Here is a 17,389-nt window from a genome sequence, read left to right on the forward strand (position 1 = left end):
TTCTACATTTCTGCTGTGCAGTGTTTGCAGGAGAAATTTAACTGCGTTTTCCCTCTTTGTTCCCTTAGAACCAGCAGCTCAAAAGAAATCTGTGTGTTAAAGTCACCTGCTACTGTAGCTCTGCCTGTTGTCCCTGCAGCATCAGTGCTTGCCCCACGGCGAACCTGAGCGCTTTCTGATGTAAATAGGCATGCACTCCCCAAGCTCGAGCAGCGGGTCATATGAGTTCCCGTTCCAGCAGCATCACGAGCCACTTCTGGCAGTCAGAGTGTGACTAGAAAAGTATGGAGCAGACTTAAAAGGGGAGAAAGTGAAGGGGAACATTTGCTGTAGGCCATCGGCCAGAGTACAGCTGGCACTGAGTCCCCAAAGCTCGACGTGTGTTTCTCATTCCCTCTTCACTTTGGAGAGGGTGTCAGAGTGTGCTTAGCATGAAATCACAGCTCTCATCTGAGACCTGGATGGAACTAATTCTCTGTCCTGGGTCTGCAGTAGATCCCAAGTGAAATAGGAGTGCTGGGCATTTTCTATACATGCTCAAGGTTCTCGTTTCCTTCAGATGAACCAAATCTACTTTCAAGTAACAACTGCTGTAAGGTGTAGTGAATGAAACGTGGCAGTAATTAAATGCATGTAAGTGTAACAGAGGCTTATTTGCACAAACCTAATTTTCCTTTAAATTCTTTAATTTGCTTGGACCTAATAGAGTAAACCCAAATTCCAGATACAGGACTGAAACCACAGTAACATCTCTCTTCAAGTTTCCTTACAAAGACTGGATTACTTTCTGGAAGATATGCTTAAGTGAAACATGAGCTCTGAAATCTACACAATGCCACTGGGTGAACTTCTATAGCATAGTTATGTATACTGATTCATACCTACCTCTTGGTCAGTGTACAAATGACTGAATGGCTCTGTCTCAACATCTATCATCTAAGCTAAGAAATTTGTAAGCCTACCATGATATTTTTACAGCTACAATTAAAATCCATCTTTCAGTTCCCTAATTTAGCACCTTTCTTGCCTTCTGACAAAAAAACGAGCATTTTAAGCAGCAAGAACAGAATCCAAAACATTAGCTGCTGTCATGTGAGATATTAGTTATTCACCTGATCTGGTCTTGATGTTTATCCCTCCCTCTTTGAGTTTTCTTAATTATTTCTGTCTTGTCTTAATTCTCACAAAACTCCCTAGATGTAGCCTTTATGGTTTAGCATCTCAACTGCTCATTCAATTAATGGGCTTGATTAATGTGCTTAAACTTTCCAGAGACACTTGTGATATATTAGGAGGGGGGAAACAAAGATTCTGAGTATGATCCATCTCATTTGTGGGACTCCTGAGCCTGGAGTCCATTTTAAGCTCTGTATCAGACACCTAAACTTTCTTCTTTTTTTTTTTTTAATTCTTGTACTCATTAGGCATTGATGTGGAAGGAGTATTCTCTCCAGAAGAGTGACTTAGTTTCCTTTGCCCCATCCCTCATAATCTGACCTAGACCCTTTGTAAAAAAGCAATTGATTGTAGTTTCAGTACATTGATTAGGATCCGAGAAGCTGACTTGAAAATGGTAAACATGGAAGTGCAGCTCTTTTACTTACATATGGAGAGAAAATCATCGGACAGCGAGCTTTTCTAACAAGAATCTCAAGTACCTGACAATATCTTTAGCAAAGCTATTACCTAATAATAAGCAGTACAGAAGAATGACATTAGTTGTACAGTGATGTTATAAAAGGGACAATCTGAAAAGTTTGGCTGCGTGGTCTCCCTAAGCATGAAACAGTCATTTGACACGGTTGATGTTCAGTGGGTATGTACCAACAGATCAATTGGCGCAATGTTTCCTAAATGTTTCTCCTTCCATGCTTGGCTTGAGAGTTGCCATAATTTTCAATGTTGTCACAGTAATTCTAGAAATAAAAGTTGTCGCTGAATGACCTGCATAAAGGTTGCTTGTATTCTTTTGCTTCTGAAGTGGCTGATTCTGAGACAAGTTACTTATAAATCTTAGAAGCATTATGAGAACCATCTAGGCAAGCTTTTGTTACTTAAATGTGCTCTACATGATGATAGAACAGTAGTACTGTCCATCTAACAGCTCAAGAGAAAAATGATGTTATTCTGTATGAGGTTTAAAGTAGGACAGATTTAATTTCAAAGTCATATGTGAGGACTGCCTTTGAGGGAAAAAAAAAGGCTGCTACACATTTTCTGTAATTTTTCTTGGCTCAGTAACCCCTAATTCTTGTTAATATCAGAAAAGATTTGCGGTGCATTTGCAGAGTAAAACCAACCTGTGTTTCAGCATATTCCCCACTGAAGTCTACATGAGTTATCCCTGCAACTCCAGTAAACCAGAATTTAATCACTGGCTTAGCCAGAATCCCTTCAGATCTGTGTCCCAATGCATTATACAACACGACACAGAACAGTCCTGACAAGAGAACAAAGTCCATTTCAGTAACGCAACTACATCTCATAAGCCATGGTTTTAAAAGATTAAAACCACAGTACATGGACTCTGTTGGAGACTATCACCTCTCTCGCTTCAAAGCAGCATGCAAACCTCTATATAGATACAAGTACATATGCATGTACATATATATATATATAAGTATGTTATAAATTCATCTAAATGTGTATGTATATATGTATGTATAGAATATCTAAAAGTATACACACAGACATGTTCACAAATATATTAAAAAAACATACCTCATGAAGAAGGCGTTCCGTCTTTCCAGGATGCAGGTCAAATGCGTTGCTACATCATATTCTTCATATAAATAGGATCTGTGTGCAGGACCTTGATTTTGTGCCAAAGGATCCCTGAAACCAAGAGGGTAGATGAGTTGTTTTATAGAGCCCACGTGCTAGTCTTGGCAGTAATTTCTTAGAATGACACAAAGCAACTATGAATACATTTTGCTAAAGCAACTACTGAGAAGTTGTAAAAATTAATGCTTCTGCTGCACTTCTGCTCATGAGCCGTAAAGGGGATCTTTGTCTTTCGCATTACAGTGCTCAAAGAAAAAGGAAAGGATTCTGTTTTATGATTCTGAGTCAGTCTTTTTCTTACTAACATATGGCCCCATTTTTTTCCAGGTTCTTTAGGCAAGTTGTAAACATAAACTTTGATGCACATGGAGTTTGATTCATGAAGAGTTTAATTTGCCTAGTATAAAAGATTCACATAGGTTATATAACATCATAAAATTATTTTTGTAGTTTGGCTAGTATCCACTGAGGAAAGCAGGACTGTTTCCCTGGGGTCCATTTATCACTGTTTGCTACTAATTAGAAAACTGAAAATACAATATGCATGACTCACATTATCAGTGTTGTCTTTGGACTGATGTATCATTCCTCCTGCTTCCTCAGGAACTTTTATTCATTTCCTAATTAATCTTTTTTCATTCTTTCCCCCCCCCCCCCAAGGTTTCTGACCCAGCTGTGACTCCATCTTCGTTAATGGCAAGGAAATGAAAAGCAAAGTGGATACTATTGTTAACTTCACTTACCAGCATTTTACCACCCAATTAGAAGTGACGGTCTGGGTTCCCCGGCTGCCGCTGCAGATAGAAATCTCTGATACAGAGCTTAGCCAGATCAAAGGCTGGAGGATACCCGTCACTGCCAATAAAAGGTATGCTTACAGCATTGGTACAGTCCAGGTATGTGCCCCAGGCCTCTGTAGAACGCAACACATTTTTAGCATATTTCTCAGAATCTAAAATCTCCTGTTTAAAATTATCTTTATACTTCGTCTTAGCCTTCATTAAAACATCCAACAATGGTATCAGTAGGCTACATTTTATCCTGATCGATATAATTTAAAAGTTAGTGGCTTTGCCTGGAGCATTAATCAGTTCCACACAATCTCAGGAAATCGTACCGTACACTCCGATGTGCAAATCTGAGGAAAAGGACCTGGACCTCTCCCATCCTGTATGTAACAGGACTGTCAACCCTTTGGGCAGATCCATAGCTCCAAGTTCACCACATGGAGGTGTCAATTTGTCCACTGCCGGTGCCATGTGGATACCAACATCTCTCAAACAGTTCAACAATTCCTTCAGGTGTGTCATGGTGCACCCACAGTATCATTTGCTTGGAGCTAACACCGCTGTACACTTGGAGTGGAAAAGGATGGTGGGCCAACTGGGGACCTCACATCTGTGTCGTGGTTTAGCCCCAGCTGGCAACTAAGCACCACGCAGCCACTTGCTTGCCCTCTCCTCCCCACGTGGGATGGGGGAGAGAATCAGAAATAAACCTCATGGATTGAGATAAAAACAGTTTAATAGGACAGCAAAGAAAGAGATGATAATAATAGTAGTAGTAGTCGTGGTGGTGGTAATGGAATATACAAAACCAAGTGATGCCCAATGCAGCAACTGCTCACCACGCGGTGATCAACAGCCTGTCCCTGAGCAGCAATTCCTGCCCCCCAGCCAAACCCAGCTTTATATCCTGAGCATGGCGTTACACATGTAACTGTGTGATACTCAGCATTGCCAATGCTTAAGTTTCTGTCTACAGTGCTAAATAAAACAGGGCCAAGGGGGGAGTCAGGTCACTGGGCACTGGCAGGGGGGTTGGACTAGATGATCTTTAGAGGTCCTTCCCCCCCCGAACCATTCTATGAGATTCTTTGACTTGGGATGATTATTCAGTCTCTGTACAGACGCACTGTACAGTAGCCTGGCTGAAGCGCTACTTAGTGGATCTGAATTAGGCCGAAAACCACTTGCGCTCCTATTAAAGACTATATTCTGATGAAAAGATTCTACCAGAACAAATGTGGATGTGGAAAGGGGCGGGGGAGCAGGGATTTTGAGCTCTGTACCCATCATTCCCTACTGAAAATACCCATCTGGAATAACCATCATTTGGACAAATTGCAAGATTAAGAACTTCCAGGAACACTGCTGTATTGGTGGATTTCAGGCTAAGTTAAGTTGAAAAATAAGACTGGAGAACAAGGCATGATACCAGCTCAAATTTATAACACAGCGAGAACGCATTTCTGGCAGCAGTAACTGCAGTGCTAAACACTGTGGCAGTTCTAGCTAAAGCAGGAGAACGTCTCAGCTATTGAAGAGCCACAAAGAGCCCAAACAGACAGTGGGGTAGAATTATCTAATGTGTTAACGAGGGTATAAAGCTAAGGGTAATAGGACACAATTTACCAGATACTCAGATAACGATCGCCAAAGAAGGGGACTGACTTATCTCTTGTCTGTGTGGACATTATTTCTGGCTGTGACAGAAGAGGTGATGAGGATCTGGCCCAAGAGAAATTTGTGCCTTTGCTTCAGCTACAAAGTTACCCTTTGTGGACGAAGAGAGGTGCTAGGTGATGAATGAACTGAATATATGCTGGCTGCTTAAAGTTTCCCTTCCCCTCTTCTGCCTGTACTGTGCCTAGTGCTCTAACACTCCCTTAGGCGCAGCTCCTGTGGAAGCCAGTGGGGATTTTGCTGAATAAAAGGCTGCAGGATTAGGCTGTTGAAGTTTATTATAGGAGTAAACTTTCGGCAGCAAGCTCAGTGAGGTAGACATTCAGCTGTGGTTAACAGTCGTGGACATTCTGACTTGAAACCCATTACACACAGTGCTGGAAATTTACCCCCTGGTGTCCAGTTCTGATTTATTTGGCCAGCTGAAATAAAGATAATGGTCTGAGAGTCTGCTCTGTTTGCAAGCTGGCAAGCATTGCGAGTTTGCTGCTGCTCAGATTACATCTGAACTGCTGGCACATCTTCAGCAAGCATTTTCTGTGAAGGGCGGAAGAGAAAGTATGGACACTGTATCGTTCCCCAGAATTGCAGCTGGTAGTTTATGACATTGTGTGTCAGCAGTCCATGCCCGTGTGAATGGGAAAGGTTTCAACTAGAAATAAATTATCTCTTGTTTTATGGAACATTCATGTGTTCTTTTTTTTCATGTTAGGGGATATTCTAAATCAACAGGCAGTCTAGGACTAGCATTAGTTGTGCTCACTCTGACATTTACTTTGTACATAAGGTTTTTACATTTCCTTTATTTTTAGATTTGGATGGGTTTTACCTGAGATGAGTGGCTTTTCCTTTTGTTTTCATTTTTCTCTTTAATTTTTACCTCTATCTCCCTCCTTCATGGCTACATGTTTCCCCAATATCCTAAACATGGGGGAGTTTTTATAAATGGTGGCCTGAAGCACACAAGACATTTGGCCTAGAGTCAGGAGCTGCAGGTTGGTTTCCTGAAACGCTCACTCAGTGATATATCCAGAAGGCTGTATTGTCTTATTCTGAACAATGGCTCAGCCTGTAATTCTTCACAGTGCCCCCCAGTATGTATAATAGTGTCACTGCTGTACAGTGAGAAGGTTGTCTTGGGTGATACCTGAGAGGAGGTCTGAAAGAGAGAGGAGAGTGCTTTAATCTTAAAAAAAAAAAAAAAACAAACCAAAAACAAAAAACCACCAAGCATTTCCCAGGAGATGTGGTAGCCACAGCATTGTATTCCTTCAACTTCATTTTCATTAAAGTCAGTATTTGCAGTTTCCATGACGTTTTTGATATTCTGTTCTTAAAGGAAACTAATTTGAAAAGAAGAGGGCATGTACGCCTTGGATTCTTTTGGAATTCCCTGCCAATAGGCTTAGGCAATCTTAAGTTTACATTCAGTCACACATGGTCCACAGGCCAACTGAAACTATGTCACTGTCCTCAGGTTTAGTCATGGAAAGATTGTAATGTGTCATCTTCATTCCTCACCTCACCACAGACAAAACAGTTTTTCTACTCTCCTCCTGTCCACTAGGGTTGGTAACTTCACACCACTCCTTTGTCGTCTTGGCAAGAACTAAACATTGCTATAAAGTAATTCATTAATATAGAGAAGGTAAAATTTTTGAGCATTTCTTACAGGAATTGTGCAGAGACACTTCAGCAATCTCCAAACATGCCTTCATCTCCTCTGGCTCCCCCCCTGCCTCGTTCCCACACGCTCAGCATGGCTGTGCTGCTTCAGTTGTCTGAGGGGCTGAGCCAGATGGCAAAATACACCTGGCTTTACTATAATCTTTTAAATGTTTTTATTGGTGCTGACAACAAAAGAAATGCTTTTGAAACCACTGCCTCAGCATGGCTGTTCTTCATCTGAATATAGGTGCTTCTATTTCAGACCTGAAAAAGTGTTTACATACCCCAAATCACATCTGTTCTTTCCAATGATGTTCGTTGATCTAGTAAAATGTATTGCTTCTCCCTATAAACCCTGTCATGTTTGTAATTGTAAAATACATGTGATTACAGACATGTTAATTACCTAACTTCTTAAATAATTTCCACAAAGCAGTGAAAAAGATGGGGTCATTACAAAAATTTTACAAACGCCACATGCCTTGCTCAGTTTGAACTGTGTCATTTTTCACCTGGTCTGAACTGCTGTAAGAGCCCAAATTTGCTTAGAGGAACAGAAAGAAAAACCAGGCTGCTTTTAAGCCAGAAACTGGGGAAAAAAAAGAGTCTTCCCTATGTAAGAGCAGGAAGACAATTTACCAGATCAGTCTGTAAATACACGGCAAACCAGAGGAGAATATGATCTGTGGTGTGTGCTACTGCAGATATGAAGACCCTCCCTTTCCAGATGAAAGTCAGCTCCACAGATCAACTCAGGACATGGTATGTGGTCCTTGAACCAGCATGGGCCAACAGAAACTCTACTCCTGCAATGGGCTGCAGAAAAGCCCGCAATCTCAGCAAACAAAAGGTGTATAATTAAATTAAAGTCAAATATTAGAGCATAGAAGAGGTCCAGGCAGACTCTGCTAGTCTAACAAGAACATTTATTTTGATTCCTTGTGCATCTGCAGAATAATTACCTCCTCCGTGAAGTTCCTGCACGAGCTCTATGCACATATATTTACATGGGATGAGTGGCTTCCACTTGCATTAATAGGAATTGCTTGGCTAAAGTCTCACAGAACAAGCTGGAAATTTAAGTAAATATTTGCCACTGGGATAAGCACATTGTTTTCATGAGGCTCCCAGGGAGGCAGACATCACAGTATGACTCCAGCGTACTCTTCAGTGTCAGGCACATAGTTTACTGGACTTTAACCGGTGTCTGGCCTTACCAAACAATAGGTGATAAGACTATTGCTCCGCCATGGTGACTGCAAACCTCTGAGTAGCAGAAACCTTCGAAACTGAGTTAAGCCAGACATGGTAATTGCTTATGAAGGGCAGTCTGTTGAACAAAAGGTTAATTAGGTGGTGGCTCTACTTTGGTCCCATCTAGTACTATAGGCAAAAGCAGGAAAGGTAGCCTAAGTTAAACGCAGGAAAAAATAAACTGCTTTAGCTAAACCTCTGTGTGAGTGCTGCCACTCAGAAATAAAGCCACACTTCAAGGTGAATTAAGTGAAACTGGAGTCAAACCATTCCATTTGTGAATAACGACATCCACACAAAGCTTGAAGATGCTGTAAATTCACTCATTTAGTAAACTGATTGTAATGTCCTATGGAGATAAGGCCATGGAGACTTTTCTTAATAGGTAGACTGTATTTTCAAGATCTGTAAAGGTACCAAATTGCATTTCTTCTTGAGCCGTGAATGGAGCTATGTGCAACTTACTTACTTCTGTAGCTTCCACTAAATCAAGTTCTAGTGCCTTGTATTTTGTATCTGAAATAGATTTTTTTTTTTTTTTCAATTAGGGATGTTGCAAATTTTTTTAAAGACATGATTCTTTTTAACGACTATTTCAAATTCAAAACCAGCAAAACTGATTTCTTTAGGGTTTTTTTAACAGAAAATTAGCATCTGGCCCAAGAACTTGATGTCTGGTTTGAGAGTGGTGCAAATTAAGAGAGACACACTTAAACTGCTCACAGACAGTGTCTGTAATGCAGACTTGACAGATCACTGATTAGATCAGTGCTCGCAGGCACCCTTGTAACAGGGCTGCTGTTTTAACTCAGCTCTCTGACAAAGGCTTTCTCTGTGTGACACGTAAATTCAATGTAATTCTGGCAACCTTGGTTCACTCTAGGAAAGCAAAAAATCTTCCAAGCAAGTTTGCCAAGCAGCAAAGAAATAGGGCAAGTAGTATTCTGAGACATATCCAGAGCTAACCTCGGAGATGACCAAGGGGAAAAAAAGCACAACATGCAGCGATAGCTTATATTCATGAAGGCATGTCTTAAAAAGAAAATGAGCTCACTGCGTAATGAAGGATTTTAAGCCTACTGAATACACTGTAACCAGAAGTTTAAGACTCTAAAGGGAAGTACGCAATTCAGTGGAACTCAAACATTTTGTTGGGCCCATGGAGATGAAACACTGAAATGCTCCGACTTGAATCACGGATTTGTGGCTTTGAAGTGGAAATGGCTATTATCTGTTCAAAAAAAGAAAGAATTTGAGTTGGTACCTGGTAAAGCACACTTGCAAAACTTGTATTGAAAATTCAAACACCTCTCTTTTTACTTTGCACTGACGTAAGAAAGTGCCTTGCCCATTCCGTGGTTTAGAGACGCTTTTCTTATGTTCCACATTTGCATGCAATAGAAACCATGTATTTCTAAAGGAGAAGTATACAGATGCAAACACCTGTAAATGTTTTTGCAGCAAAATGGAGCCCTTACCTTTGTTAGCGATACCACAAGGAAAGAGTTGGACTTCAATCGTCTTTTTTTGTTGGTAGTACTGGCTGCCTGTACACTCTGAAGCCTGGTCATAAGGGCAGGAGTGCTCCCTCTGTGCTCTTATGCAACACTTCTTATCTCTAGTCATTCTTCCCACAACTCACATTTCGGAGTTGTGTGGGACTACAGTTGAAAAATTCTTTCTCTCAAAGTTGTTTTGAATATAGTTCCTCTTGGGCAGTCCAGTAGGTTGAAGTTTTAAACAGTGAAAGTAGAAATAAATAAGTGCAGAAATAAATATCAATAACAGTAACACATGGATTTGAGCAAAACATCTGGCTATGTAACAGAAACAGAAAACAGAGTTCTGTAAAAAAATTAAGTCAGTGTGAAAGCTGAATATGTGAACATTTTTCTTCAAGCCACAGAACACAGGTTCTGTGTCTCTCTTCCCATAAGAAAACTGGATCTCTTCCCCAAAATCCCGAAGTATTTCTTACCTGAAATAGCTCCTGCGCATTCTTCTCCAATTCTGCACAGGTACTAATGTACTATCTGTATTACTAAAAGAAGGTCAAACCCTAAAAGCTCAGAGCTAAATCTGGTTTTCCCAAAGTCTGAGATTATTCAGAGCCGGGTTATGGTTTACATGAGCTGAAGAGGGTCAGAATACAGGAATAAATTGGAAGTGGGAATGTTAAGGTGTTCATAAACTCTTTCATAGTATTATAAAGCCAAAAGCAATCTAAATAGGCATGGGCCACATAAGCTCTATGAATATCCCCCTTCTAGTATTTCACTTGCCACTGTTTTGCTGACTGGCTGGCTTCAGCTCATTGTCCAGATTGACACTTGTGTTGGGAAGGAGAAAACAATTCCCTGAAATACCCAGCTAGTCTAATTCTGTAAGGCTAATTTTTTTGTGTAATGTATATCCTATTTTAGGATTCTGCTTTTTTCTTAACAATTCAGTAGTTATTCAATGATGTTTCATTCAGCAACTAATGATGGACGACTGCTGTTTTACACACACAAAACCAAAAAGGCTATACCAAATACCATTTACTTGAGGCCAGATATATATATTCAGCTAACGATTGATGCATTGAAAATGTATTTCCAGTGTATTAGATTCTGTAACACGGGGACTTTCTATCATTTTGAAGAACATAAGGGCTTTTCTTAGATACATTTTCAGCTTATTGTTTGCCAACTTTGTCATAAAACAATTTATAACAAAAGCAATTCTGTTTTATAATAGTTTTTCATAGCTAGTATTTCAAAGAAGATAAAGGAACACAGTAAACACAAAACTACTTCCCAAAATACTGTGAAAAATAGAAGGCTTACCCTGTATTTCCCACCCTTGCTATAGAGGTGGCTTCAGGCTCAATAAATAAGTAAAGGAGGAAGACAAATTATTTCTGAGTGATGAATTCCACAGCATGGGGGCATAATGGATAAAAGTGTGACCACCTAGTGCTTAATACCTGACTTGAAAGAGATAAAAGAATCCATGTGTTTGTCCCAAGGAATAAATAGCAACAACAACAACAAAGAATTTATAGGAAACTGGGTTTTAAACCAGACAAAATTCTGTGAGGTGTGACAGCACTGCTGTAATGTTCAGATCACTGCGATGCCTTACACAAGGTTTATGGGAAGCTGTTATATTGTCACAGGTTATATTTTGCAAGGGGGACAGAAAGTGTTAAAGAAAGCATGTCTAGTGCTGTGGTTGTTTCTGTGGGGTGAGTGGTAATCTCACCGGTCTGGCATGGTGTTTGTATCTGAGTAATTGATGTGCTGAGTGGTAACTTAAGTGCCTAATCTGGTTTTTTGGAAGGCCCCTGTTGTCATTGCATGACTAAATATACCAAGACACTTGCATGAACTGTGCAATATAAGTTGAAATCATGGTATATTTTTCAAATGCAGAGGGCTTAATGAACCTATGAGGCAGAGACATAGGATAAGGTGGGGTGGCATTAGCTATGCAGGGAATCCCGAATGTGTTAAAATAGTTTTGAAGAGATGAGCAAAGCGATAAAGATGTTATGAGCGAAAGTGGAGGAAAGGATGTGAAAAATCTCCCATCCCTGCTGAGCTGCTGCAGGGGTTTGTTCCAGAACTTCCCTCTCAAACATTTCACGCTGTTTTCCTTAGCCCTCTGCAAGATTTGACTGCCACTTGGAGACACGGTGAGCAAGCGGTGGTTCCACTGAAATCTCAGCAATGGCAGACATATTTTCAAGTTGCTGCAAGGTCCCGCTCAAAGAATTCACTAACTGAAGTGACAGGAGCTTTTAAATTGTACCGCACAAAAAAGCCATACAAGCATCTCGCCCAGATTTAGTAACCTACACATCCAGCATCTGGTTTCCTATTTCTCACACAGTAGCAGATGATGGTAACATTAATCTAGTTGAAAATGCCATGCAACTGAAGCTCTGCAGTGTTGTAGGGAGATCATGGCAATGCAGATAACAAACCTGGATCTATTTACAGGCCTACCCGTGACAGCGAGGACGAAGAGGATGATGAGAAAAAAGGAAGAGGTTGTACCCTCCAGTATCAGCATGCCATGGTGCGGGTCCTCACACAGTTTGTAGCTGAATCCTCTGAGTTTGGAGGCCACTTGACCTATATGCTAGGCTCTGAGTGGCAGTTTGACATCACTGACCTTGTGACTGATTTCATGAAGGTAGAAGAACCCAAGATTGCTAAGCTTCAAGATGGCCGAGTTCTGGTTGGTCGTGAGCATGGCATCACCACAGTCCAGGTACAGCCTAAGAAGTATCTGCAGCTTCTGTAGAGAGGGCTCTGGATGCACACACACAACAGCTAGTTAGCTTATAAAATGAATTGCTCTCAGAAAAAAACAAGCTGAAAAAAAATTACATGCTAAACATAAAAGGAAGTTTGAATGGGTTTTCATTTTTGCTGTTTGTCACTTCCCTAAAATACCTTTAGGTGAAACTTCTGAAGGGACTTACCCATGTCAATGTGACTAGCAACACAGTGAGATTTTCTGAACAGTGAAACAGGTTACATGATGCACACAACTAGGTTCTTTTCATTTAAGCGGGACCTTACAAACCGAACTGTTAGGAAATTTTACCAGATCTACATGCACCTTTATGAGCTTAAACATCTTTGAAAATTAGTCCCTTTATGTTCACAAAATGAAACACAAACAATGGACACAAAAATAATCTTCAGGTATCTTTCAGAGTGTTCACACTCACCACCTGTCTCTCTATCCAACTTCATGCATGTTTCTTAATCGAAATAAAGGAACACAAGTATTGGGGGTCTTCTTGCTAACTACAAAGATCCGTGATGTTCTGGTCACACTAAGTTTCAACACAAAGGAACAGGTACTTTTAGGGCTCAGCTCCTTTCAGCCTAAACCAAATGTCACAAAGAGGTCAAAGGATTTCTGTCTCTCTCACTCCAGTGGCTATAAAAGAGCAGAAGGCAGCTAGCTCTGATGCAGGTAGCTACGCTGTAGATTTCTCATGTTACTTTAGACAAATCGCACCTCAAATATTTCAGGCTTGAACCAGCTGTTTCTGGCATCAGTAGAAAGATGACTGTCTCCTTCTGAGCATGTTAGAAACAAGGTCTTAGAACAAACTGGCAGGACTGTTTTGGCATTGAAAAATGTAGACAGACACCCAGTGGGATTTTCAAAGTCCTTTTGCAAATCTCACTTTCATTTGATTCAGGTCCTCTGTCCCTATAAAGCAGGCCATGTTCCTATTGGCCAGGCTTTGTACCCTTATTTACTCCCTTACTGAGTTCCAGTGTTAATCAGTGTCTTACACTATGTCTTCTGCTATGCTGCATTCATAGGAGGTTTTATAGACCACACAAAAATGACTCTTTTTAAAAAAAACAAATCCATTTAATTTCATCTATACTCCATTGTTGAGATGAAGCTGCAATTTTAAAGTGATTGGTTGTTCATTAAATTATTTTTGTAAATAAAGTAATTTAGCAGCAAATGAATGTAACATCTTGGGGGAAACATCGGTTATAGCTAATACATGGATGTGACAAACTCGAGATTAATCCAAAGTGTTATGCCAATTAGAGTCTAATCTTGCTTTACAAACAGTTAGTTGCTGTGTCATGCAAGGCGTTTGCTTTCTCTTTCAAGGTTCTGTCACCTCTTTCCGATTCCATCTTGGCAGAGAAGACAGTGATAGTTCTAGATGACCGTGTAACCATTACAGATCTAGGAGTACAACTAGTTTCAGGCTTGTCCCTCTCCTTACAAATCAGCAAAGGAAGTAAGAGAGCTATCGTTTCTACCACCTCTGCATATGATATCCTTAATACTCCGAAACAGGTATGATCCAAAATAGCATATAGAATTAATTTATTTGTTTACTGTGCTTTGTCAGAAGCTAGGGAAAAGCTGCTTGCTGTAAATTTTAGACAGCACGTATAAAGTATGGCTTTGTGAAAGGCAGTAACTTCACATAGTAAAGGCTGTTCATCTTACCGACCAGCTCCTACAGGGGCAAACACCCATACAGACTGACCATTAAACTGGTCTGGAGACCTGCGCAGCACAGGGATAGTGGTGGACGTGTTTGTGCATGCATAATGCTGTAGAAAGCATGCACATGCCACTCAAGACACTTTTCCTGTGGGAAAATATGATTCAGTATGTAAGCAGAGGTAGAAACCCCATGCCTTAATAGTCTCACAAAGTCAGTTCAGCCCAAAAGGACTGTTTGGCTGCACATATGGAAGTTTTTGTGGTCTGCATTGCTGAAATCTGATGAGCTTGTCCTTACTTTGAACCGTACAATCTGAGGAATCAAATAGCTTTTGGTGAGACCACAGAATAAATTGCATGTATCTTTTTAATTGCATTTATTATAGAATTGAGACTTTATATTACTAGAGAAGGTGTGACTATCTTTTTAGCGCTAGCAATTGGCTGTAAGAAGACAAATTGTTTTGGCCAAAACATCCTTAAAAAGTGGCAGTTTTGTGAGTGTTTCTATAGTTCCCAGAAAGGACTACAATCACTTTTGCATATTTCACATAATCTTGTATATTTGAAAGCGTGACAGAAAATTTAAAATACTGCATTAAGATGTGTTCTTAACCTGATTTGTTTCAATGAGCTGAATAGAATCATGATCCTGACACATGAACAGCTCTGCACATTGTATTAAATATGCCATTCGAACTGCAGCAATACAGAAATTTCCTATCATAGGTCCTTTATAAAATTAATTAACCAGGACTTTGGAAACATGATTATTTTCATCATGGGGCCCCGGCATTCAAAAGAGGCCTCTCACTTTAGACTGAAAAAAAGAATTGTCAATTTTTTTTTCCTCAACACCTTCTACTAAATTTAGATGACCATGTCTTTGATAGTTCCTGAAAATGAAATAAATGTGTAAGTGGTCTAGAGACAAAAATTTGCAAGAATAAAATGAGAAGCAGAGTAGGCAATTTTCTTTTTTTAAAAAACAAAATAAACCCAAGTTAAGCTAGGTATTTATTTTGCCAGTGTCAAACAGACTTAAACAACTGAGTGTCTGATACGCGCTGTCTTACCTTTCAAACATTTTTTTTCTTGTCTTTTCTCCCTCCAGGAAGCCATAGTCAGTGCTTGGATTTTGTTCAGTGATGGGTCAGTGACGCCATTGGATATCTATGACTCCAAGGATTTCTCGATCACCATCACTTCACTGGATGAGATGGTAGTGTCAGCACACCAAAACCTTCAGTCCAAATGGCCTGGGGTCATGGCGGAAGGGGATGGGCAAGGACCTTTGATTAAAATTGAAATGGTCATCAGCGAGCCATGTCAGAAGACTAAGCGGAAGAGCATTCTGGCTGTTGGGAAAGGAAGCGTCAAAGTGAAGTTTGGTCACAAAGATTCTGACCAAAAAGGAAGCACTAATGACATTGACAATGTGGATAGAGATTTTAAAAGCCATGCAAGCAATTCTATAGAGAAACCTGCAGAACAAGAGAGGACAGCACAAGAATGGTCCAAAAACCATGAGGACACGTCCAGTCATGAGGACAATGCAAACAAAAGCACAACTTTCGTATCTCCCATTGATCAGGAGTCCCTGGAGGATGGCCAGCTCCAGAATAACCCAACTGCCTTCACAGGTTTCCCTACGCAAGTAGAAATACCAGGAGAAAGCAATCCCAGTGATCTCACATTGACTTCAAGAGGATTGACAGATTTGGAGATTGGCATGTATGCCCTGCTGTGTGTTTTCTGCTTAGCAATCTTGGTCTTTTTGATTAACTGTGTGGCATTTGCTTGGAAATACAGGCATAAAAGGTTTGCTGTGAGTGAGCAAGGCAACATCCCCCATTCCCATGATTGGGTCTGGCTTGGAAATGAGGTTGAACTGCTGGAAAACCCAGTTGACATTTCGCTCCCGTCAGAGGAGTGCACTACCATGATTGACAGAGGAATGCAGTTTGAAGAAAGCAACTTTCTCCTTAATGGGAGTTCTCAGAAGACTCTTCATAATCATATCCTCAGATCGTCTGAGTACCTTTGTGAAAAAGAAGTCAAAAGTGAACCTATAAATCCTTCTGGGCCAAAACAGAAGCGAGTAAAGTTCACTTCATATACCACAATACTGCCAGAGGATGGAGGCCCCTACACCAATTCTATTCTATTTGACAGTGATGATAATATTAAATGGGTATGCCAAGATATGAATCTTGGTGATTCCAAGGAACTTAGGGACTATATGGAAAGACTGCAAGACAATATGTAAAACTACTTTCTTATGTTTGTAATCACCTTTATGCCTTCTGTTTATGGATGGTGGAGCAGTCAGTCCAGTCAGCAATAGGAATGAGACGGTCCAACCTTGGAGTTACTGAGACGATAACCCAATATCACTGGGCAGGTACAAGAGGCTGGCTGAGTTAAACCTGTTTCACCACAAACCAGGATGTGCCCCTAAAACAGCCTCCTGTAGGTGTTGGAGGTGTCACACATGATGGCTGTTTTTGTATACTGCCTGGTACTAGCAAAATGCTAATACAACTACGCGCAGACTCAGAGGAGACTTCATTTGTTTGTCATCTCTCATGATAAATGGTAAATCAGAAAAGAAAGGGATATTTGTTTGCATTGATTTTTCTAGTCGTCGTCCTTTGTAAAGCACAGTGGACATTTCTTGCTTACAGCCTGAAACAAGGCTTACATTAAAAGGGATCTGAATGAATCTAATTTTATTGCCTATGTGCAATGCAGCCAAGTAGTCTTATTATCTTTTACAGATATAAAACTCCCCATGTGGTTAATTCCTTTTTTTATTGTTTATGAATTTTATTTGACTTAGGGAACATTAAATATTTTCTTTGGAGGGTTTTTTTTCAGTTGTACCAAAGTGTAGTACAGTAATATTTATAATGATTTAAGTTTTGTACTCATCTGCATCAGCCCCTGGAGATACCTCCCTCATCACTGATTATCTTTCTCCTTTCCATGTGGGTATATGGGTCATTAGTATTTGAAACATAGAAAGGTATTAGAACTCTTACTGGGAAAGGGTTGTATCTTCTTACAGGGAACTGTATATACAATAATAAACCCTGGAAAATAAAAATCAAGGAGTAGCCCTGGGTTTACTTTTGTCATTGCTAATGTGAAAAAGTAACCTGCAACAAACAGCACATACTCCAAAGGAAAGTGCTTTGCTGAAACAGCAGCTTGGTTGGCAATGC

The 17,389-nt window shown here is 40.2% G+C and overlaps 1 protein-coding gene across 1 annotated transcript; it reads left to right on the plus strand.

Annotated features, from left to right (window-relative positions):
• The first annotated feature begins 3,464 nt into the window (after nt 1-3,464).
• On the plus strand, nt 3,465-16,431 carry TMEM132B (transmembrane protein 132B). The gene is made up of 4 exons (XM_010286610.1): nt 3,465-3,652; nt 12,158-12,431; nt 13,815-14,006; nt 15,277-16,431. The coding sequence occupies exons 1-4, from the start codon at nt 3,489-3,491 to the stop codon at nt 16,429-16,431; spliced, it is 1,785 nt and encodes a 594-aa protein (XP_010284912.1). The 5' UTR covers nt 3,465-3,488.
• Nucleotides 16,432-17,389: the final 958 nt, after the last annotated feature.

This window comes from Phaethon lepturus, unplaced genomic scaffold (genome assembly GCF_000687285.1).
Source record: "Phaethon lepturus isolate BGI_N335 unplaced genomic scaffold, ASM68728v1 scaffold44194, whole genome shotgun sequence".
NCBI lineage: Eukaryota > Metazoa > Chordata > Aves > Phaethontiformes > Phaethontidae > Phaethon > Phaethon lepturus.